General features: G+C 47.7%; 1 protein-coding gene across 4 annotated transcripts in view; it reads right to left on the minus strand.

The window, feature by feature from the left end:
* Window positions 1–25,361, minus strand: part of PPARA (peroxisome proliferator activated receptor alpha) — a 491,326-nt gene that overhangs the window by 108,632 nt on the left and 357,333 nt on the right. For all 4 annotated transcript variants that reach the window (XM_069628182.1, XM_069628181.1, XM_069628184.1 and 1 more), the window contains one exon: window positions 5,219–5,357. In XM_069628182.1, the coding sequence (XP_069484283.1) occupies window positions 5,219–5,357 (139 nt within the window). The remainder of the gene's footprint in view (window positions 1–5,218; window positions 5,358–25,361) is intronic.

Genomic DNA, 25,361 nt, shown 5'->3' on the forward strand with positions numbered 1-25,361 from the left:
CATGTTCCGAAAACTACACCCCCCTCCCGACCTAAAGAAAACAGACAGACTTCTATTTGCCTACGGGTGAAATATCCCGCTTCCAGTCGTGAGAAGTTTCCGGACCACACTCAGCAGAGGCGACCAAGTGCTACCATCCAAGGTATAGGTCGTCAACGCAGGCATCAAATGCCTACTGAGTGGGGACTTAGCACAAGACCTGGGGCTAATCTGTTTTATCTGTGACATCACAGACCCAATGGATGTCACCAAGACCTTCCTCTTTGCCTCTGCCCCCCTTCTCCCGTGTTGATCTGTTTCTTCTCATGGCATTGTGCACCTGGCCACCCTCTGTTCTTTCGGGCCCAGGTATCTGCTCACCCTGCCACCCTCCTGCACTGCCTCCAGGCCACCATCTGCACTAGAGTTCTGTACCTGTACCCATACAGCCCCCCCTCCCACGTTTCTTCTGCACTTATCAGATATAACTTTCTCACTAACTTTCACCTGCCACTTGCTGGCTGCACTACCATGGTTTAAAGCCCTTATTTATTATTTATTCTATTTAATATTTATTTATGTTTCCTCTCCTCTGCTTCGCACTTTCCACTCCCCCCGCCCCGTGCACTTCTCCCCCATTTTCGTTTCCCTTGCACTTGAGCTTTCTTAAATGTCACTGGGCCTAGTAAGATCGCCGTTTTCAGTTTTTTCTTTGCTCCCCTCCCTTTCTGCCTGGTCGCGCTCTGAAACACTGGTGTACGAGCGCGATATAAATAAAATATCATTTCATTTCACCAGCCTCCTCAAAAGGTATCGGAAGCCTAAAAGGGAAACTTATAAAGCTCCACATAGACGAATCGGTACAGCCCCGAGCAGTGCGGTACAGAAGAACGCCATTCCACATGAGGGACCAAGTCGAAAAGGAGCTGCGAGAGCTGGAAAAGGCGGGAATCAGAGGAGGTGACTGGGCCGACACCGTGGGTATCTCTCATGGTGGTGACAAAAAAGCCAAAGCAACCAGGGAAGGAGAGGATCTGCATCGACCTGCGCCTCCCCAATGCAGCTATTAAGCGGGAACAGCACATCACCCCTACACTCGACGAAATCATCTCAGACCTCTCGGGATCGAAAGTGTTCTCCAAGGTTGATCTCAATGCTGGATATCACCAGTTAAAGCTGCATCAGGACTCTAGATATATTACACATTTCTCCACACATATGGGCCTACGCCGATACAAAAGGCTGAGCTTTGGTATCTCCTCGGCGGCCAAGGTTTTCCAGCAGGCCATCCAAGAGGTGATACAGGGCATCCCTGGAGTACTCTATGTCAGCGATGACATTCTCATCCATGTCGTGAAACAACAGACCGAAGCACATGTGTCACCTCGAGATGCTGCTCAGCAGGCTAAAGACCGCAGGACTGACCATCCACCAAGACAAGTGCAAATTCATGAAGGAAGAAATCACTTTTTTCGGATACATTTTCAACAGCGCAGGGGTGTCAGCCGACCCGCAAAAGGTTGCAGACATCAAGAAAGCCTCTCCCCATCCACACCTACAGAGGTACACAGCTTCCTGGGGATGGCGACACACTGTGGGAGGTTCATCCCCAACCTGGCAACATTGTCCGAACCGCTCAGAGAATTCACAAAATCCAACACAAAATGGATCTGGAACCCCGACTGCCAGGAGGCGTTCGAGCGGATCAAAACCTCCCTCTCGGCCGAGACAACAATGGCCTACTACTACCCCACACTGTCGACCGAACTATACGTTGACGCCAGCCCCGTTGGCCTTGGGGCGATCCTGGTTCACGTTGCTCGAACTGGAGAGACAAAGCCGATTGCCTATGCGTCCCGCGCACTGACTCCAACCGAACAACGGTACTCACATATTGAAATAGAACCCATCGCAGTACTGTGGGGCTGCCGCCATTTTCACATTTACTTATATGGAAGGAAGTTCAAAGCATACACAGACCACAAGCCCCTCATCCCTATATTCACAGGATCCTCTGCGCACCTCCCGGCCAGGATAGGGAAGTGGCTGTTACACCTACAACAGTACGAATTTGAGCTAATGTACCAACCAGGAACCAGCAACCCTGATGACTTCCTATCCATGCACCCGAGGGCCGCCACGCCAAAAGAAGTGAACGTGGCAGAGGAAACTGAGGAGCACATCTGCCAGGTCGTCCACACGATGAAACCTAAAGCAGTCGGCATTGAGGACATTGTGGAAGCCACCCAAACCGACCCCTGCTGCAACCTGGTCAAAGACTCCATCATATCAGGCAAGTGGAAATCCTTTCTCAGAAATGTACACAACCGCACATCTGAAGCTAGAGATTTCCTCACAGGCATGTTCCCGATACGACAAGACCTGTCGGTTACCAAGGAAGGACTAATCCTGAGAGGGGCACGGATCTTGATCCCCAACAGCCTACAAGACAGAATCATAGCATTGGCCCACAAAGGCCACCAAGGTATGGTCAAGACGAAAGCCAGGATCCGACACAGAGTGTGGTTCCCAAACATCGACACCAAGGTGGAACAACTCATAACGGCCTGCCTCCTGTGCCAGATCACAAGTGCACCACCAAACCCTGAACCCTTTTAGGCGGCAGAGCGGGGATCCTCAAGGTGGGACGCAATCAGCATTGACTTTTGCGTGGTACAGGAGGGCACGTACTTGCTAGTGGCAATCAATGACCACTCAATACTCGGAGGTAGAAATTGCATCATCCACATCTGCAGATATGGTAATACCAAGCCCTCAAAAAGATGTTCGCTACCCATGGCCTGCTGCAACGCATCAGAAGCGATAATGGGCCGCCCTTCCAAGGTGCGGAAATCAAAAAGTACTTAGATGATCTCAACATCCAGTACCACCACACCACGCTGAGATGGCCACAAGCCAGCAGCGATGCAGAGAGGTTCATACCTACCCTCAACAAGGTGCTCCGACTATCACAGGCACACTCCGGCCCCTGAAGGGTGGACCTGTACTGATTTCTAAGGAACTATCGAGTGACACCCCACAGCACCACAGGGTTACCACCGGCAGACATCATGTATGGGACAATGATAAACTCATTCATTCCACACCACCCAAGCAGGGGCACAGATACCTACAACAGCAATCGCATCCACCAAAGGAGGATCACTGCAAATGAGCACATGAGCATCAGGAGGCATGCAAAGGAGTCTAGACACCAAGTAAGGGATCAGGTGTTGGTAGTGCGAAATCCCTCGAAAACAAAATTGGACACACGGTATGATTTGGTTCCCTGGACTGTAACTCGACGACAAGGAACCATGGTAACGGCAGCACGATGGCAGCGCCAGATCACCAGAAACGCATCATGGTTAAAGAGCATGACAAATGTGGACTGATGGGGACCAGTAGCTCTCGGAGGAAAAAGATCCGCCGTTGGAGAACGAGAACCACCAACCCGAGGCCGAGCCGACCTTGGGGCATCAATCAGATTAACTGCTGGGTGGTACAGATGAGGCGTCTCCAAATAAGGAAGAGGAGCCACCACAGGACACAGGTCCGGGGACGGCCCCTAGAGTGTGGAAATCGATATAATATTGTGACCCCAATCGCATTGTTTAAATGTATGTTGGCCTACGCCAAGCTGTCTAAAGAATATTGTGAACATAGGTTCCGCGGCAAGGTCTTGACCTTAATGTATCGTGTAAGCTGCCATCTTGGATCTAGCCGCCATTTCTAGGTATTCTTGCAGTGTGGAAGTCACCCCGAATCACAAAATGGAGGCCGAATGACATTGCGAGTAAGACTTCGGCCATGGTGACCTCCGCACACGTGAATGAATAATATGTCCGCAGGCTACTTGTTAGGGTCATGAACTAAGACCCTGTCCTCTGTTTAACCTAGGTATAAATATGTAACTGTATCAGCGGAACCGATCTAATATATGGAGATTGTATGTTCGACCTGGCTACGAACCCTAGCCATGGTTCCAGAAATGGTTAACTTGTAGGAGGGCTGGCCAATGCAGTACTAAATGTATAAAAACCCAAGCATCCCGATGATCGGTCTCTCCCACTTTCAGTGCGAACCTAACGTTGAAGGTTCGTGTGTTAGTCAGAGGGCCGAATAGCTATTCGCATGTCAATTGACCTTGATGACTTGGTAACTTTGTAACTTTGAAATAAAGCGCTTTATATGGTCCTTTGTAACCTGTGTTGGTGTGTTTCCATTTGGGCTTCCCGGCCTCATGTCAATTTCTCTGTTTCCACAAGAGGAGGGCACTATGCTTTGAGGGCAGCCCCAAGAGCCCCAGTGAGGTTCAAAGACTGAGTGGTAGAAGGACACCAAAGAATAGTATAATAATCTGTGCTGGACTAGAGTGCGCAGTTGAGTACAGCTGCTTAGCAAACAGAGTTATGCATAGCGTGTTTGGTTAAAGTTGTTGGAAAAAAGGAGGAATGTTATGTACGCCTGACGTTCCGCAAACGCAGTGACATCAGGCGCTAGGAAATAAAGGCCCTGCCCTGCCACGAGCGAGGGCAGTTCCGGGCAGGATACGAATAACATGTGCGTGTATTCTTTGCTCTCTCCTGGCCAGGCCTTCCGAGCGGGGCTAACTCCATTCCACTCTCCCGCCGGCACACACGGAGAGAGAGAGGATTTAACACCCCCCACACCAATGTGCTCAAATTCTACGTTCCAACAGACGGGAATGTACACCCATCCCTCCCAACAGAACACTATACCTCTACAGTCAACTTACGACCACAGCCCTGGCCAATGAGCCTTCGCATGATGGGCACATGTGGCTCCACTCTGGACACACATTCCTCTACGCTCACTGAGCACACAGAAACATACCAACACTCGCAGCTCAGTGTACTTCCAGGCTGCATAGCATGCATCTACATAACTGAAAAGCCCTCTTGTATTTTCCCCTCTCTGACTACGCTAACACCTCCCCACCCACATGCAGATTTGCCAGAGCACCTGGAGGTGAAGCACAGAATAAATCCCAGTAACATTAAACAAATATTTACTATGGTTTTGAGGCTACAGAAATTGTTTTTATCTTTTGTATTAATTAAGGTCGATATCATATTTAGGACATGTGTGTTTTGTTGGCCTAATGCAGCATTTGAACCCCCTTGCTGCTTTTTAAGAGGGCAAGCTGCAAAATGCAGATGCTCCCTAGCGCGTCACTTAGAAGCACGTGACATGCGATGCGCATGCGCTCGCTTACCATCATGTGACATTCCAACTGCAAGGCACTTTTGGAAACGGCAGCATTGGCACTTGTTTCTGTTCTTTTTCAAAATTTTACAGGTGCGGTCACACTTGCCGTACGTGAGTTTCAATCGAATGGTCCGCCGGAAGAACCCCTGTAAGAGAAAGGCACAGAGCGGCCGCTGTAATTGAGAGGATCATAGTACTGTGTCGCAAGCTTTCTTTTAATCGGATTTAGTAGAGTTTCAATAATACAGGAGAACATAAAGCAAGGATGTTGCTGTGGTGTACACCATAGAGGTGTCCCAGGCAGCAGACCCTGCAAGGCAGAATGCCACAAAAACCCAGTGCTTTAAGGCGGATGCCAAAATAGTATTCCGTAACGCACGGGTAATGTTTAAAGTCCAAACTTCAAAATCTACATTGTTTTACACAGATGTTGGTTCATGAGCTTTTAAGACAGAGCCTTGCTTCATTAGAAGCAAATATAAGAGGCTACCAAAAACACCTAGGAGGTGCACAAAACAATGAAATTACTATTCAGCCGAATAGTTGGCCCAAGTATTCGTCTAAATCCAAATAGTTCACTATGGGGATGGGGGTGGGACGAAGTGGGGTTCCAGCCATGTTATTTGCTACAAAATAATTGTAATCGGCTGCTTGAGGCCTTATGGAAAAAATGCAGCATTGTCCCATGGATACATGCACATTTTCTGATTGATTTAGTAATTAAACCCATCAGAAAATGTACATCCCATCGATCCATCGGAAGATGCTGCGCTAGTTCCATAACATGTCTTCAGCAGTATAAAACTCTAGAGGCAAGTTGCCTCCAGTAGTATGCCCTTGGAGGCAAGTTATGAAAATACATTCGGCACACCAGTCAATGTGGTGTATACATACGTTCCTCTGCTTGAGGTACGTTACCTAAACACCACCGTCAATGGTGTGTAGAACGCATTTTGCTCATGGAGTCTCCAAGGAGTTCCTTTGGTGATGCTTTGTGGGCAAAATGCTGCAGGGGGAAGGCTGCAAAAGCCAATACGCTATTTGCCTTTTGGCTGCAGCAAATTCCACCCTCGCTGGTGTGCAGAGTGTATTTTGCTCAAGGAGGGTGACTGACCAAAAAAGCATTCGGCACACCAGCAAGGGTGGCATTTGCAGCAGCCAATTCGCAAATAGCTTAGTGGCTGCTACCATCTTCCCCCAGCAGTTCCACTGTCAGCTATTGGCTTTCATTGATCAGAGACAAGATCGCTAAACATAGAAAGTGGACTTTGGCTTCAAGTGAGTATTCCAGAAAATATTCAGCTGAAATAGCAGTGGCTGGCAAAGGCCCCTTTAATACATATACCAATGCCAACACTGTTGGCTTTGTCAATGCTTTTTTTAAAGCCGGGGGTTCAAGGAATGGATATAAATCAAATGGCTTAAGGCAAACGTGGTTAAGCCAGATTTATTATACCATTAGCACATTTACAACTACAACTAAACCATTAACTTTCGGGAGACTGCTTCGAAACCTCTGGCATGCCAACGTTTGAAGTTACTACTTTATAGAGCTAGAGCAAAGGAGATTCCAGAAGGATGTGTTGGGGCAGGTAGTGGATGGGAATGACCATATGGTTTAGCAGGTCATGGGACGTCAACAGGTGGGTAAAACACTAAAACAGACACAAGCGATGTATCCATCCTCGTGCGCCATCTCCATCTTAGAAGTACTCCAATGCAATGGTTTCAGCTTTAGGAAGCACATAAGTGCCACCTCATTGGCCAAAGTAAAATGTATATTCTCTATTTTTATTGTTTGTAATCCTATTTAATACAATGTATAAATTCATGAAGATACAACATAAGAATTTTCAAAATACTTGCAAAAAGGAATGTAAAGGGATGAATTGGATTTCTGCAAGCGTGCTGTGGGTGTTAGACAAAGTGTAAAATGTTGCAGCATGAACTGAACCGCAAGAAAACCACAGTCGCAGGAATTAATTTCCGAATTGTGACTGACATAGCATAATACAGTTATTTCAAGAGTGATCTTAGAAGCACTGAGGGACCTGAAACGAATCCTTCCCAGTTAATTAAGTTGAGATCACCAAGAACACAAATGTAGCAAGAGCCAGTTGTGGAGAATCCTGCAGATCCTCCACTAAACCCCTGCCTAAAGTCTCCTCCCAGGTGGCCAGGAGAGGGCAGATGCTGTCTGGCCCCAATCCTCGGGGTGGTGTACTGCAGGAGGATCACCTGGGTGGAAACCAGGCCTATGGTGCTGGGGTGATTTCACAGGGTGAGACATAGTAGGTCTCTTTGGAGAGGGATACTCTTGCTACTGGGCTAAAGGAGGGAATGGCTTATTGTCAATGTAAACTATGTCAACCTCCTGCTAAAGATGGAAAGATAAACTCCCAGGATATAACCCAACAAAGTACTGTATTTGAACAATAAGTCTTTCGCCTCCCTAAAAATATATATCCTCCCCAATGCCAAAGGTAAGCCAAAAGGGATGATGGAAATGTGGTATTTTCTGTTCAATCTCTGTTCTGTTGAATAATAGGTTAAGCCTTATTATTCTTCTTTCAACAATATCAGGGAAAGTGAAAGTACTATCAAAAGTAGTACGAGAATAAGAAAACCGAATCTCCTTAAAACTAACTACATGTCCCAGAATCCATCAGGGACTGATGAAGAGGGCTAAAGAGGCATCGAGGAGGTAGCAAATAGGCAGGCAAGCCCAATAGCTTTTGGCAAAGGTCGGGCAATTAAGACTGAGGGTCTGCACCTCAAGCCAATTAACTCGCCCAATAGCATAAAAGGCTGTTGCAGGAAGGAACAGAAGAAAGAAGCTGCAACAGGAGCTAGAAGGTTAGCAGCAGCAGAAGAAGCAGAGCAGGAGGCTGGCAGCTCACAAGAAGTGTTTGTTTGTTTATTTATTTGTATAGCGCTCCAGACCCAGGGGTAGAAGGGCGCTTAAATAGGACGGTTACATTTTGAAGTATACAATTGCAGAATCAAACAATTTAAGAAATTCAGGATACAGCAGTTACATATTGTGATATATACAAAAGTGAAGTATGAAATATATACATTGTGACGTAAACAAAACGCAGAGCAAATTTCACGGACAAGGTTAGGTAGGGGGATGTGTGCCTTCCTAAACTAGGTGTTACTCTTTGTTCAGGAGCCAACCGATACCATTTTTCCTAAACAACCTGGAAGTACTGTATGGTTTTTATGTTAAAAGGGTAGGGTGTTCCAGAGTTAGGATGCCAGTACTGTGAAACTGGTTCCTCCCGCTCTTTTTAATGAGAATCTGGGTACTGTTAAGTATAGGGTGTTGGATGATCTGGTAGTTCTTGTGGCAGGTTTTAAGGTAAATTTGTTGGACAGATATGGGGGGGGGCTAGGTGGTTTAGAGCCTTATATGTAAGGCAGATGGTTTTCAAGTCTATTTTTCGTCGAATGGAGAGCCATTTGCATGATTTCCTAGTATTGGAGATGTGCTCTTGTCTGGGAATGTTGAGTGCTGCGCGAAGAGCGTTGTTTTGTAGTACCTGTAGTTTGTTAATTGTGGTTTGGTTGGCACCTAGGTACAGACTATTGCAGTAGTCTAGTTTAAACTGTATGAGGGCTCTGGCAAGTGTGAGGCAGCTGTGGTGGAAAGGAAGGGTCTACTGGACCTAATAAGCTTGCCGGTGTAAGCGGCGGCAGAGGCGATCATGTTGGTTTGTTTGTGAAGGTTAGAATTGGCATCAAGATAAAAGCCAAGGGTTTTCACATTTTTTGCGATAGGGATGGTGTGACCATCGATCGCGATATTGTTGTAGTTGGGGTTAAGTTTTGACAGGTTGCTGTGAGAGCCGACAAGGAGGAGCTCTGTCTTCTCATCATTCAGGCAGAGGCCATGAGAGGCCATCCATGCCTGAATGATGGAGAATATTTCGTTAATCCGGGTGACGTCTGTGTGGTAGTTGACTGTGATAGTGAGGAGTATCTGGGTGTCATCTGCGTAATTCGTGTAGGTGACACCCAGGCGGTCCAGTTGATCAAAGAGTGGCTTTGTAAATATGTTGTACAAAGTGGGGGAGACAAGAGCCTTGTGGGACCCCGCAAGAGATAGGTATAGGGTCTGCTGCAGCTGTTGTGGAGAAGACTCGCATGGTTCTGTTCGCCAGAAATGATTGTATCCAGGCGATGGGGGGTGGGGGGAAGTGAGCTGCGGGGGCCAGGTGATTGCAGAGGATATTGTGGTCGACCAGGTCAAAGGCCGCTGAGAGGTCTAAGAGGAGAAGGAGTGCAGTCTTGCCCTTGTCTTTGATTTCATCAATCTGGCTTTTAAGATCAACAAGGGCAGATTCTGTACCATGTTGGGGTCTAAAGCCAGATTGACGTAATCCTAACAGTTGATTGGATTCCAGGTATTCTTGAATTCGGAGGTAGGCGACTCGGTCCAGTATTTTTAAGAGGAATGGGACTGTGGTGATGGGTCTGTAGTTGGTGGGTATGGTTGGGTCTAGGGATTCTTTTTTCAAGAGTGGGAGAACCCAGAATTGTTTTAGGTTGCTGGGGACAGAATTGTTAGTGAATGATAGGTTGATAAGTTTAGTGATGAAGGGGGATAGATCTCTGGCTGCGTCTTTTATGATCTGGGCGGGGCAGCTGTCCCCTTTGCAGTTAGAGGGTTTTAAGGAGGTAATGATTTTTTGAACTTCTGCTGTGGTTACTTTCTTGAAAGTGAAGCCAGATATGGCGTCAAAGGGCGTTGGTAGGTTAGGGTTAGTAGGCTTGTTGTTGGACAGTTGCTGGAGTTTGTCCTTGATTTTGGTTTGGAGTCCTAGGATTTTATTGTTAAGGGCGTTTTGGATGCTAGTGCACCAGGGTTTGTCTTTCAGACATGTGTCTGTGGGTGGATTGGGGTTTTCGAGTTCTTTTAGAATTTTGAATAGTTCTTTAGTGGAGGATCCTGCCTGATCGATTCTGACGTTGTAGACTTCTTTTTTGCTGCAAATTATTTCGTTTTTATAAAGAGTGATTATAGTTGTGAGGTTTATTTTGTTTTCTGCAGAGGGGTTGGCTTTCCAAGTGAGTTGAGCCTTAGCTTTCTTTTTCCAGAGTGCCTTAGCACCTTAACATGTGTTAAGGTGCGCTCTTCGTTTATCTTTGCGCAATTTCAAGGGGGCAATGGTGTCCATTGCTTTGGCCATGGAGTTGTTGAAAGTGTCGATTAGTAGGTTTAAATCAGCGTTAGCTGGGAGTGCATTAAGGGTGGGCAGGACCAGGGGTAGAAGTGCCTCAGCAGTGATGTTGCGTTTGCTTCTGGTGGGGCATGTTGGTGCTATGGGGCATTTTACAGGTGTGGCGTGGGTGATACTAATGTAAAGAGGTATGAGGTGGTGATCTGTCCAGGCTAGAGGTTGGGGGTCCTTACAGATGGTGTCGCAGTTGTGGGTCGCCACCCAGTCGATAGTTCGACCTTTCTGGTGGGTGGGGAGGGCAATGAGTGGTGCAAAGCCATGTTCTGTTAAGGCATTGGCTAGTGAAGCAGCAGGTGCATCATTGGGATCGCAGTAACCGAGGTTAAGGTCCCCTAGGATAATGATTTATGCGGACGGCTTAGAATTTTCGGCAATGCGAGAAGTGGTGTCTTCTTCAAAGGCCACTGGGGGGCCTGGAGGTCTATATATGAGGTGGAAGGTGATTGTGCTTGTGGGGGAGGTTTGTAACTTGGCCGTGAGCAGCTCACAGGAAGAGAGTGACACGGGGGGGGGGGCTGATCTGAAGCCTAAGGAGGATTTTGAGATAATTGCTACACCTCCTCCCCTGGCGTTAGGTCTGTCCGCTCTAAGTATGGAATATTTGTCATGGATGGCTAGTGATAGATGGGGTCCGGAAGCTTCATGAAGCCAGGTTTCTGTTAAGGCTAGGAAGTCAAGATCATTGGTTAGAATGATGTTGGCGATTTCCGTGGGATGGGCAGCAAGGGATCTGACATTGAGTAGGGCTCCTTTTAGTGGGGGTGGGGTAGGTTTGTTAAGTGCCTTTTGCTTTTTGTTGGTTTTGGAGTTGGATATGGTAGCGGGCTTGTTGTGAGAAGTGGGGAGCCTAGTGCCTAGTCTGTGATTGCGGGTTGGGAGTGGAGGAGGGTCGGTCCAGGAGGCTTGGGTGTGCCCACAGAAAGGACGCCAGAGCAGATTTCATCTACAGGCTCCGAGTTGGTCCTGTGCTAACAAACCCTGTTTGGCTGTGGCTGGATTGAAGAGACTGGGAGAAGCTGGCAGTCTTTCCAGGTGCACCTAATTGCCACAAATGCAGAGCTGAAGGACTTGGTTTTACCCGAGGCTCTGTGCAGAAGCAAGCTGAGGGAAACTAGAGAAAGGAAGACTCCATTAACGAGGCTACATCCGAGACACCCGTGCTGAATAGGGGTGTGGATCCCGAGAGTGCATGTGGTAGCAGTAGCAGAGAAAGAAGTCGGGAAGTGGAGGCAGCACACAGCCGCTGTAACTCTGGAACCAGTAAAGGAAGCGCTGTACTCCAGAGCATCAGAAACTCCTTTCCGGTAACTGTATCCAGCTGAAACTCACTCACGTACAAGGTAAAGCGAGTGCAATTGTTAGTAGTTGTGGGAAGTCTCGTCGAACAAAGGGAAATAGCTACAGTGCTTGCATGTTAAGAAAGCCCTCCTTTTCCCTTGGTTATATTAAAATCATTAAACAGAGGTTGCGTGCCTCCTATTAAAAGGGAGAACGGTAGCAGTAATGATTTAATAAGTTGTGGCAGACGTCCCCAAAAAGTTGCAAGAATATTTTACTTCAGAGAAGCCGCGTACAAAGTATTGTGTCTCCTGATCATTGTCAAAGACGAATGCTGTCTGAATTAAAGGGAACGCAAGTAGCAAGTTGAGCTTAACAAGGCAAAATCGTGTATGCCTAAATCTAATTTTGTAGTTAACCGACATTTTAAACAAGCATTTAATTGTTGCAGAAGTTGTTGAAATTGCACGTAGAACAAGCATTACCCAAGCTGATAGACAGAAACTTCAAAAGGGGAAACCAGACCAATGAACTGGAACTCGTCTTGAAGTTGAAGTGGATACAACCCCAGAGTCCTCTATTACAAGGGTGACAAAGTTATATAAGACTGGGAGAGTGGCACTGCATCTTTGGGATAAACCCTGGAGACAACAAAAGTGCACAAGAACCTGGGGAAGAATCGGTGGAGCTGAAATTGTGGCACTTAGAAGCGAAGGCAGGTTTTGTGGTAGCTACAAGACTTAGAGGAGAGGCAAAGAGGCTGCCCTTTCTTGTAATAGTGGAAGGAGTGCCTTGCCAAACAGTAGAGGTCAAAGAGTCTTGTTTAAGTTGCCTAACACATGTTCGCAATATCAAGTCGCAGCAGAAGTAGAACTGTGCTTGTCTAGAATTTTGTCTGAATATTTACATTTTGATGAAGTAGAAGCAGTCTGTGGGGCAGAGAAGCCTGCTTTCACAGTAACATTGGCAGGAGGAGGTTGCCACGGAGAGAGCCACTCCCATAAGTGAAGCATCCTGACAAATTGCATTCAAGATGCTGCAGAAATTACAAAAGTAAAGTTGTTATCAAAGTGGAAGTAGTACTTTTTGTTTAGAACATTATGTGGAACTTTGAAAGATTTTCATCCACCGAAGAAGAAACTGTTACCTGTGGGTTCTTGTTTGAATGACTGTTTCTTTGGACTTTTCAAGAACTGATTTAAGACTGTTTTTTTTCCCTTGGGAGATCTTGACTTTGGACATTTCTGGAAGAGCGGAACCTACACAGAACGAGTAGAAGTCCTCCAAGACATTGGTTATTTGAACATCTTATTTATGTTGTTTATGCTTTACTTTGAATTGTTTAAAGGGATGGTTCGCCCAAAAGTTTTTATTTCAAAAATAGATAGGCAATATAAAACAAAAAAACAATTGGCATTTTTTTTCCAAGTCCCTAAGTAAAGTTTTGAGCAATTCAAGCACAAAATTTGCAAAAGCAAGCACATGGGCGCATCCATTTAGTGAAATGGATGCCCGCCTGTGCTGGCCTTTGCTTTTGCAAGACAGACCCACCAGAGGGGAAAAAGGAAGTTCATGGGAATAGAACCATAGAATCAATCAATGGAATAAGCTGCGCACTGTGAGGGAGCTAAATATGGGGACAGATCAGGTCAAGGAATCATAGAGATATATTCAATCAATCTTTAATAAACACATATACAATTGTCCTACAATTAAAAACAGCTTAAAAACATATAATTGATACTAAACATATCTAGTTAAAGTGCATATTATTTTACTAAACATCCTAGGATGTAAGCAAAAGTGCAATGTGCCTAACTTAGTTCAAAAGTGCATAAATTCCGTAGACAGTAAAGAACCTCAATTGAACCCCAAATTGTATTTAGCCAGGGGGATATATTATAACTAATCTCTGTATATATGTAAGAGTTAGTTAGTGAGGCTTAAAGAGTTATGTAGGACACCAAAGTCACGCAGATCAACAATAAACAATATTTTCTGCGAGATGAAAAGGGTTGTACCTTAGTCCAGCCCAACATTTCTTTATAGAGAACAAACAGCAACCTGTGCTTGTCTCCAATCTGACCAAAATAGGCCTTTGCTTTTGCGGCACTAATGAAGGAAAAGCCAGCCAGCTGTAGTAAACAAAAGCTACCACTGGGTGGCTTTTCCTTCATTGGTGCCGGGACTCGGAGGACAGATGCATCTCGGTAAGTGCTATTTATTTTTTTTTAAAAATAAGCACTAGCTGTGTTTTTTTTTCTAAGTTTTCCGGGCTGGAGGAGCTCCGTCCTCTTTTCTGCCTGTAGTCTCTGGTCCCTGTCCTCCGCGTACAGCACCAATGAAGGAAGGAAAAGCCACCCAGTGGTAGCTTTTGTTTACTACAGCTGGCTGGCTTTTCCTTCATTAGTGCCGCAAAAGCCAAGCAAACAAAAAATGGATGCCCCCATGTGCTTTCTTTGAGCTCAAAATTTTACATAGGGACTTGGAAAAAAAAAAAAATTGCCAATCGATTTTTGATATAAAACATTTTGGGCGAACCATCCCTTTAATGTAAAGGTTAGTTTTGTGTATGTTTTCCCTTAGATTCTAGACCAGGTAGGGAATCCCCTGGTAGAGTAGATTCATTTAGGGTTTATTTATTTTTTTTGTTTGAAATAAAGTGGCCGATTCATGGAACAAACGTGCGCCGAAAATCCCAGCGCAAGGAGGCGCAAGCGTGAGAAAGCAAGCGCATGCGTGCGATTCAAGGAAGGCGCTGCGCTACTTTCCCACTGGTTGTGCGCCAAATCCGTGCATGGCGCACGCTGGCGCACATGTCTCCAAACAGCGTGCGCTAAGCGCACAGCGAAAGCGCACATAGCGCAGCGCACACAACAAAAGTAGGCGGAACAGGGGGCGTAACACAGGGAATGGGGAATAATGTGTGAAAAAGGCGTAACAGGGGAAGTACTGCTGGGAAGTACACGGGACGCCCACAGGCACACGAACCACACGTATTCATGGAATCGAATAGGGCAAACCCGCACACGGGCAAAGACACGGACAGGCCTAAACACGTCCGCCACACGAAGGCAGGCGGTAGAGTCCCTGCGCATTACAAAAGTGTGCACAAATAAAAAGCACGCATATACTGAATGGGGTACCTAGGCGATTGGCCTGGGTACGTGTATTCCTGGGAAGTTTTACACGCGTTTTCAGCAGGGTACGTGTATTTCAGGGGTGCGCGGGAAGTTTTACATGCGAAAGGGCAACGCCCGTGCGCGATACGTCACAGACGCGTTTAGGGCCTTTGGTCCAATGAAATCACGTACGTGTGCTTACGCGCTAAGGGCCTTTCCTCGAATTACACGCTGACATGCAATTTTTTCACGTGCCAAATCACTCCGTATCAAGCTGGCCACGCGAAAACACACGGAAGACCACGCTCCTGCCCTGAAGGCCATTTTCCTGCCCCCCCAGAGCCCCGAGCACGCTCCCACCTGCCATCTGCTGCTGCCTGACGTGCCCTGCTATTTGGTGCCTGCACATCAGCCATCTGCAGGGGTCCAGTTGCTGTGTCCACCCCTGCTGGAACAGAAGACTCCCGACTGGGATACCATTGCTCCACAGCCCAGCCCCAAGACCGAGTTGCCCACCCACGCCTGCCTCGGGGGTCGCCATGTCGGGGCAAACACCATCTGAGACCACTGGCGACCCCCAGCCAGAGGGGCAGAGGGCCACCAGCTTCAGTCAGAAGGAAGTTGGTGTCCTGGTGGAGCATGCCCTGGGGCATTATGTTGCCCTCTTCGGAACATCACGCGCCAACAAGGAAGGACGGGATAGGATCTTGGACGGCTTTGTGGTTGCCATCAACGCAGAGGGGGTGGCAACCCGCAACATCAAGCAAGTCAAGAAGCGCTGGGAGGACTTGAGGTCCAGGACCCACATAAAGGCCCGGCGCCTCGTGGAGGGGGGCCGGGGCAGCATGAGTACCATCCAGATGAGGGTCCTGGAACGCGTAGGCCCAGCGCTCCACGCCCAGAACCTTCAGAGGCAGACCGGTCTGGAGTTGGGCAGTAAGTGGCCAAGCATTGCTGTGTGAGACAGGGCATGTTGCAGGGTGCTGGTTGTCTGATACTTGCCTGTATGTGTGACATAGGCCATGTACGTATGTGTGTGTGCAGGGACATCATGGTCATGCATGTGAGACCAGTAATGTGTGAACCACGTGGTAGGTGCATGTGTTACAATGCAACACGCGGAGCGGCATGCGGAATGCACACATTAATGCATGTCTCTGTTATTGGTCATGGATGGGGTGTGAGAGATGGGTGCTGCGGTCATGGACATGTATGGTGTCCATGTCTGTGTGTCTGACTTGCGTGTCTGTGACTTGTAAATGCCATGGATGCATGACACATGTCTGTGACAATGTTCAGATTCACTGATGCAGCCTACTCATCCTTGTATCCACTGTGTCTGGGGTGTACGAGGCCAGATGGATGAAACTACGGTGAAGTGTGTGCATGTGATAGGCATGACCCATGATGCATGTGAGTTTCAAACCAGCATTGTATGTTTCAAGAGTCCCTTGGACATGTATGCAAATGTTCAATGCATGCGCCATGCCTGTTACTGCATGTGTTTTGCCTGCACTGACCCATGTGATGTGGAGGGACATGATGGAAGTGATGTTTGACAGTGCCACTCATCTGCTATTGCTTCCTGTCTAGGGGACCATTGTACAGTACCCTGATGCTTGTGTTCTATGTCTCCCTCTACACAGCGGCAAGTGATGAAGAGGGCGGAGACGGCGCTGTGGAGCAAAGCGGCGGGGATGCCCCCACCGGCCGGCGACGCAAGGCCCAGTCACCCTCCCAGAATTTACCATCGTCCGGGAGTGAGGGGACTCGTGCTGCGTCTGCCACTAGGCTGCAGCGGGAGGGGTGGGTGAGCCCCCACAGGGGCTTGCAACGGCGAAAGACTGTGTGGAGCCATCCAGGTTGGTGGTTTCCACAGAGGAGGAGGAGGCCGCTACTGAGCCGCACATGGGGCCTGGTGGGGGTGGTACTACTGGTGCAAGTGGTACAGTCCAGGGGAACAGGGGCAGGAGGCAGCACAGGTCGCCGTGGAGGGGCCTGTGCATGTCACTGTCCCTGACACCGTGACTGCACCACCATGCACCAGCAGGGATGCCCCATCCCAGGCCCGTCCGCAAGTAGGGGGGGGGAGATGTCCCTGTCATCTGACACTCCTCTACGTGTGGACGAGGGGACCCCTGGCCGTATGGAGAAGGTCCTGATTGGTGTTGCGTTGCGCACGCGTGACATTCGTGATGACAAGCGTGCTTCCCGGGGGGAGCATGCACGTCATCACGAAGAGCAGCGTGCCAACGTGGCCCAGTTGGGAGTGTCCATGGTCGGGGGTTTTGTACATGTGTCAGCCACTCTGGCGGCCCTCTCCTCCTCTGTGGAGACACTGCGCCAGTCCGTTCTCCATGCCGTCTTCCGGCCCAGATGCCACCAGGGCCCCTTGTGGACCTGCCCTGACCAACGCAGCCAGCTTGGTGGGGATCCCATCCCTGCCACAGTCGAAGGACCAGGAGGGGTGGACAGCACAGCAACTGGACCCCAGCAGATGGAGGATGTGCCGGCATCATCGGGCAGGGCACGGCGTCGGTGGATTCCATCAGCCTGGAGGCCGTCGTGCTGGCAGAGGCAGTTGCGTCAGAGGCAGGCTCAACGTGGGAGGCATCATGGCTCGGGGCCATCTACATCAGAGGGGCAGGCATCGGCAGGAGGACCCTGGAATAGGAGTGTCTTCCGTGTGGCAGCGGTTGGGCCAGCAGATAGGTGCGGAGCGTCGGCGGGTGGAGGAGGCACGGCTCACAATGGTCAGGGCGGAGAACTCCATGCGTAGGGCGCTGAGGCGGGCTGAGTGCCTCGAGGGAATTCGCAGGGAGTTGGAGGTGGACATGGCGTTATCCCTGCGAGACCGCGGGGCCAGAGAACAGGCCCGCCTCCAAGACATTGAACAGGAGTTTGATGATGCCCTGGCCCATGACATCAACTAGTGAGCCGTTGGACTTGCCCGCCGCCTTTGTATATAGTTCATTAGTGTTAAGTTTCATTTCTTTTTTCTTTCATTTGAGGCGCATGCATTATGCCTCACATTTTTGTATATAGTTAGTAATTAGGTAGGTTTCATTGTAGGTTTCATTTATGTCGTTGGGCTCATGGACCCTGGATTTGCTATTTGTACATAGTTTTACAGTGGATTTTTCTCCTTCATCTTTTTTTTTCTTCACCATGGAGCAATGGATATTACGCTTTTCTTTCACTTTGGATTTGCTTTGTTGGACGGTGACTTTGGACACATTTTCATTTGGATTAATTTGGATTCTCATTTTATTTATTCATCATTTTTTGGTACATGCTGCATTTGGTTATTATTGGCATTATTGTGTGTTTTGATTTCATTCCCTTCATTTTGACTTGAATACATTTCTGTTTCTTACTTCAATGTGTGGTCTTCTCTCATTGATTTCATGCATGTCACAATGTGGGTGTTCTCAGTCATGTGTTTCCATTGTATGGGTCTGACAGACTTGTACTCATGCGCATACTGCTTATTTATGATCTATCGTGTAATGGGGATTTCAATTTGGAGTGGATGTAAAGCTTGGTTGGGTGTTTGGACCAGGGGGGGGCGTGGGGTGGGATTTGGGTGGCCATAAGAGCCAGTGATCTAGATTGTGATGACATGTTGGCTGGGGGACATGTGTCGGGGCCTGCTGGCAGGTGCCCCTCACTGCTGGGGGGTGGGGGTCCTGGGGGACATGTGTCAGGGCCTGCTGGCAGGTGCCTGTCAATGATGGGGGGTGGTGGAGGCTGGGGGACATGTGTCGGGGCCTGCTGGCAGGTGCCCCTCACTGCTGGGGGCGTGGGGGTGCTGGAGGACATGACCAGGGGTGCAGGGCAGTCCCCTGTGATGTGGGCTGCCTGCAGGGGCCGTGGAGGGGGTAAAGGGGACACCTGGGAGGACCCACACTGCCAATTCACGTGTAGGACTCCCCACGCACCCCCGAAATATTTGTTCCCCGCTCTGACAGCAAAATCGCATGTAAAACTTCCTGCGCACCCCTGAAATATACGTACCCTGCTGAAATCGCGCGTGAAACTTCCCGCGCACCCCTGAAATATACGTACCCAGGCCAATCGCGTGTCAATCTTCCCGCGCACCCCTGAAAAACACGTACCCTGCTGAAATCGCGTGTAAAACTTCCCGCGCACCCCTGAAAAACACATACCCTGCTGAAATCACGTGTAAAACTTCCTGCGCACCCCCGAAATACGCGTACCCTGCTGAAATCGCGTGTGAAACTTCCCGCGCACCCCCAAAATACACGTACCCTGCTGAAATCGCGTGTGAAACTTCCCGCAAACCCCAGTAATCCACATACCCGCTTGCCGTGCTGGTACAGGGTTAGCGCAGCCCTTTGCGATGGATTGGGGATTTTGATGGCTTTTCCCTGCGCGAGGGGCGTAACTGGCGCTGCTGCAGGGTCGCTGCGCCACTGTGCGCTACAGCTGGTTTTGGTAGCTAAAATCCATGAATACGCTGTGTGCGGAAATGGATTTTAGCGCCCGCGGCTGGCGCAGAGATTCGCACGCGCACACTGTGCGCCAGCCGCGTGCGCCACTTGTGCGCTTAATTCTATGAATTACCCCCAAAATGTGAAACCTTGAGGGAAAACTAAACTCTGTTGTGAGCCTCACATTAGTGCACACAATAAATAACTGTCAACAGGCGGATGTCATCTACCAAAGAGATTGGCAGCACCAGGCTTTTATGGGGACATGGATGGAAAGTAGCAAGAGAAAAAAAATAGAAGAAAAATCTGACAGAGAATGAAAGTTAAGATTTCAACATTTTGGATAATCTCATGTGTACCGCCAAGAAAAACATCAGTACATTTCCAGAGAGAGTCAGTTGCCCAATTTTACAAGCCTGCTCAAAATTGTATTTGTGGGGTCAGAGCAGTGTTGCTTTACTCAACATGATCCAGCACGGGCACTTCACATATCAACATTGTTTTGCCCATCCTGACATCAGTTGAAATATTAAAAAGAAAAGACTTTACATCAGACGGATACATGCAGAAAGAGGATGGAACTGAGGCAAAGCCAGTTGCTTGTCAGATGCGCTTGACTCAGTTCATCCTTCTCAGGGTTGAAAAGAGTTCCATTGAAGCGGTTAACATTACATGAGAAGTGATCAGGAACAGCAAGTACCACTCAAAGGATATTACTGCCTGGGTCCTTCTTTTAGCTTTCTCAATGTTCTGGAATGAGTACCACTAATGCAGTGGTATTCAAACTGTGGGGCTAGACGCCCTGGGGGCCACAGCCTCATGGTCCGGTGGGGGGGAAGAGGGGGGTCGCGCACCCACAGTGTGAAAAAAACCAAGGCTTTTTTAGTCTAGATTCTAGACTCAACAAAAAATTCTGATCTTCAATGAATATCGTGTACGATGGTATCATTTTCCTGCATATGGCTACCATTACACTAAATTTCGTTCTGTCTAGATTGTGGACAGAAAGACATTTAGTGTAATGATAGTCATATGCAGGTAAATGGTACCATTACATAAGAGATTCATTGCAAGCTGAAGACCAGATTTAGCAAACACAATTTATTGCCAGCTGACAAATGTCAACAAGTATGTATAAACCCAGACATCCCAGGTACATCAGTGCATCCCAAAGTTGCTTGAGAAGATTTCAAACTAAGTAAAACAGACAGTTAAAGCATTTAAAAATAATAACATGAAACGTGAATTATATAATTCATTTTGGCTCAAAGTACAAAAGGGGAATTCTGCAAACAGATTGTTAAACTCTAAATGTCTAAATCATAAGGGTAGGTTTATTGGCACTGGGAAGGGTAAGGACACAATTGATTTAGATCAGAAGCGGAGAGGTGTAGCATAGAGCAACGTATGCCACATGGCCAGATTGGGCACGGTTGTGATAGTACATGTCCAAATAAAGTGGTGTAAGCAAGAGGTTGATCTCCCCAGATAAGAGACAAAATGTATAAGATTGTGAGAACACATCTTTTGTAATAAAATGTTATACTTCAAATTAAACAAAAGGGTATAAAAGACATTAACCTTGTATTGCAATGAAAATAAGTGGTCTGGTCATGTTACAAAACTAAAAACACAGAGTGGCGTTTGCCTGATTCAACAATTAAGACTTTGCTCTGACGGAGTGAATTGTCAGGGACTTCCAATACCTGGCATTCAGCCACAATCTCAGCCACTCACAGAAGATGGAAGCGCATGGATAACCAGTGTGTAAGCGCTACGCAAACTGCAAAGTAGAGAGATAATTGCAAACCGATTCTCAATAAGCTGCGGCTGACACTTGGACAGTCTCCTGCCGTATTATGGCTAGCATGCACACAAGCTGAAATGTTTGGATTCAGCAGCCCACATCGGATTCTGATATTCCAAAACCTACTAAATAGCTGTGTGGTGGCGGGGGGGTGGGAGGGGGGTGGTGTGGCCAGCAGCCATGGAGGTGAAGACGCTTACTCTGTGAGCTCCTGCCTGATCCGGTAAACTGATGAGCCTTACTGCCATACAACAAAGCAAAACAGCAGAAAAAGTATAGAGCAGTGTGTACCTGTGAGAGAGAGCGAGCTGCGGGGAGCCTGGAGAGTTGCAAAAAGTAAAGAAACTGCAGCGGAGTCTGCGAAGGAAGATGGCAACTGAAGCTTGAATCGGTGGTTGTTGTGATAGTAGCGGAGGCGGGCGGAGAGTGCCTGGGAGCACAAGCGATAAGGCTGCTTTATGAGACTCTGGGGTCAAGCAACAAAAAGCAGAAGTGAAGCTGCAGCCAGAAGAACGCCGGGCGAGGGAGTTGAAGAGGGACAAGTGCGGAAGAGATATGGAAAGTGGTCCCTGGGGTGAGACCTGCTGGGTGGAGTCAGGCAAGCGTCGACCTGCCAAGAGTAGTGAAAGGCACATTGAGTGACGCAGGGGATACTGTGGCCAGCATGGGGGACGCAGAGACTAAGCCGGCGACTGCGGTGTAGCAGGAACACGCAGGAGTGGGCCTGCATCAGCTGTGTGCTGCAAAAATGGAGAGGCAGACCACCCTGGCGGTGGCAGTGAGGCATAGTGCAGCAGCTCTTTGAGAGAGAGACTCCTGCAACGGGGGACCGCCAGAAGACATCCGGAACGAGCAACTGAGGAGGGAGGGGGCTGAGGTGAGAGGGGCTCAGCCTGCTCCACTTGTAGGAAGCAACGGAGAGCCCAAACAACTACGAGCAGAGGACACCAAGGAGGGGGGCCTGGGAAAACACTGAGCCTTGACTAAGCTGTAGAGGAGCAGATGTATACATCTGCAGGAGATCCAGCCCCATTACCTGCTTTGTATTGGAGACATAATAACGTGCCATGCCCGACACCAGCTATCGTACCAATACCGCAGCGAGTATTTGGAAGGAGATATCCTTTGAGACAACTCTATCAAATGTACCCTCAAAGTGAAGACAACCTACAGGAGGAACTCCCTGATGGAATATTTAATGTTAAAAGGTACTTATATAGCGCACCGTCACCAACGGAATTGGTCCCCAGGCGCTCTGAAGGATCTGCAAAGGAGAAGGTGGGATGGGTTAGTAAGGTGAAGAGGGAGTACAATAGTGAGAGGAGTGGTGTACTGAGCTTTGGTGCGAGTATTGGATCAGTGTCAGTCCGCGTGTGCTGTTGGTGCGGCTTATGTGTTGTTGCAGTGTGGTGAAGTGCGTGCACCTTGTTGTGTGAGTTTTCTTGAGTGAGATAATTATGCTGAGAGTTTGAGCGTATATTGGTTAGTGGGTTATATGACATTTAACATGCTAAAATTCACAGTTCTGTCCAAGTGTAGTACTTGCTGCTCTAGATAATTCCGTCAAAGTGTGGCATTTGATAACCCTCACAGTAATTATCTAGATATGGGGCAGGCCAATGTTCTCAACTCTAAGTGTGGCATATGCTAACCTTCACTATCCCATCTAGATGCAGCGCAGGCAAATGTTCTCATTTCTAAGTGTGGCACATGCAACATTCAAGTTCCATCCTGGTGTGGCACATGCTAACATTCACAGTCCCATCTAGATGCTATGCATGCCAAAGTTAGGAATTCCGTCTAAGTGTAGCACATGCTAACATTTACAGTTTCATCTAGGTGTGGCATATGCTAATATTTACAACGCTATTTAAATGCGAGACATGCCAAAGCTAAGAATTCTAAGTGCGGCACATGCCGACAATTGCATTTCTATCAGAGTTGTGCATGCTAACCTTCCTCATTCCATCGAAGTAGGCAGATGCCGATCTTCACAAATCTATCTAAATGAGACGCAGGCTAGCGTCCATAACTCCCTCCAGGTGTGACACTTGTTAACATGGGCTAGTATGTTAGGATGCAGTGCAAGGCAACATTTCAAGTACAATCATGGATAATATCCGGCTTGTGGTCACATATATTTCTAAGTATGCATGGGTTAAGTCTATGGCAGTCTAAGTTATGGGAAGGTAAGGTAGAGTGGCAGGGGTTTTCTGGTGTAGAGTAATTGCTCTACACCCCACCCATGCCACACTTACGGCTTTTGATGGTGTCGGTTGACTGCTAGCTTCCCCTGCGGACACCTGCAGACACATCTTGGAGCCGCCAGTGTAGGAGCCGCCCTTTGCCTCGGGCCCTTAGCCAGAGGGGCTGCCAGGCAGAGGGCTGTCTTGGAAGGTTCATTTAAGACCGGAGAGCTAGCCAATCATGGTTGGAGTGAGGGTCGGGAGGCAGGCGGAGGGAGGGGAAAGAGTCGGGGAGCGAGGCCGCAAGCAGGAGCCTGGGTGCACATGGAGACGCAGCACCAGATTTATTTTTTTTTTTAAAAGGCCCAGATGGGACAGAGGAGGCACACCAGCTCACCTGGGAATGCCTCGTATGTAACAAAGAGCAAAGAAAATGAACTGATGACATCATAAGAAAGTATGCAGACATCCCGAGATACTGACTGAAGACAATGTATGGATCTTAGAGGACAAATGATGAAGTAAAGAATCAAGTGAGCCATCAACTTGGAAAAGAAGAACATTACACGTTAAGGTGCTGCAGAAAACAAAGTTCAATAAATGTACAGATGCTGAAACGCAAGGTAGATCAAGTTATCATATAGGCTAGCTAATAGTCAATAGAATGCAGGCAAAGCCACCATTGTACATAAACTGGACATTGGTATCAGAAACCATTAGGGGGGATTGACAAGCTGTGTAGAAGCAGAATAGCAGGCTAGTGTAGCTGCGTGGCGAGGCTGTCTGGCCTGAAGTCAAGATTTTAGAAATCTGGGTCAGCTATTTACTCTGAAGACGAACGCAAGTGCAGAGGATAAAGCTTCTCAAGTGAAGGTGCAAGAAAGAAAACAGAGGATGCCAAATTTGAATTCATTTAGAGCATTTAAAAGCTGCAAAACGGACCAAATCGTAGTCTCTTGTCATGTGAGCCACGGATAGAAATAGAGCTTAAACTTTGAGTTCCAGACATGTTAGCGAGTGTATTCACTCCCATGCATTCCCAAGACGAGAATATTCTACAAGGCCAAGTACAAAGACAATTTCATGGCAGACGGCATGGGTGATGAGAGATGCTGGACTAATTGGGTGGTGAAGTAGCTTCATGTCCCATCTCCCTACACCTGGGTCAGGGCTTACATGCTGCTAAATGAACCAAATGTTTCAGACATGGCACAAGCATGCCAACCAATTGTATTAGTCCATATAACAAAGGACCTTCTAGTTTAGAAGACCAGTGAAACACCATGTAACTATTTATTCTTAAATTACATGTTTGAAGAGGTAGGCATACGTTATGCACCTGATAAAGAAAAGCCAATAACAATCCTAGCTCCTGCATGATTGTATACCTAGACATCTCCCTTAACTAATCCCGACTATTTCACTATTGCCACGTAATAGGACGTCCCTGTGATGCATAATTGAATATATGAAGTACATTTTTTTCTGTGGAAATCATTGAGAGACTGAGCGTACATACGTTGATGTTAGTTGTAACCTCCCTTTTTTAGATAATTTTTAATAAAACAGTAACTTGCCATTTTGAGCTTGTCAGGTTATTTGGACTCAGAATTATTCTGGTGTAATCCCATCTATTACATATGCACGTTCCAAAGGCCCATAAGCTCAAAGCAGCAATAGCAGTTTAAATGCGGAAGACACAGGCATCCATGTATGCTGAAAGACCAATGAATTTAGAAGAGGAGTACTTCCTCAGCACAGTGTCACTATAAATGCTGTGCAGGAGAGACTACAGCAGTAGTTATGTGGCTAATAGCACACCCAGACGGGTTCTAAAATCAATATTCGAAGCACCCGGAGGACCCCGGTAACACAGACCTCTGTTCATTGGCAGTCTCTAAATAAAGACCATGGAAACCGCTGTATGAGCTTTCACAAAAGAAGGAAACACTCGAGCACATCAGTAAAACATTGGTTCTCTCAAAGCTCAAAATAGCACCAATACCTGATTCGATCCACAGAAAAGCCCATCACAAAAATCCACTACGCTGAAAGGA

The sequence above is a fragment of the Ambystoma mexicanum genome, chromosome 12, assembly GCF_040938575.1.
Source record: "Ambystoma mexicanum isolate Mex_15411 chromosome 12, UKY_AmexF1_1, whole genome shotgun sequence".
NCBI classification, from domain to species: domain Eukaryota; kingdom Metazoa; phylum Chordata; class Amphibia; order Caudata; family Ambystomatidae; genus Ambystoma; species Ambystoma mexicanum.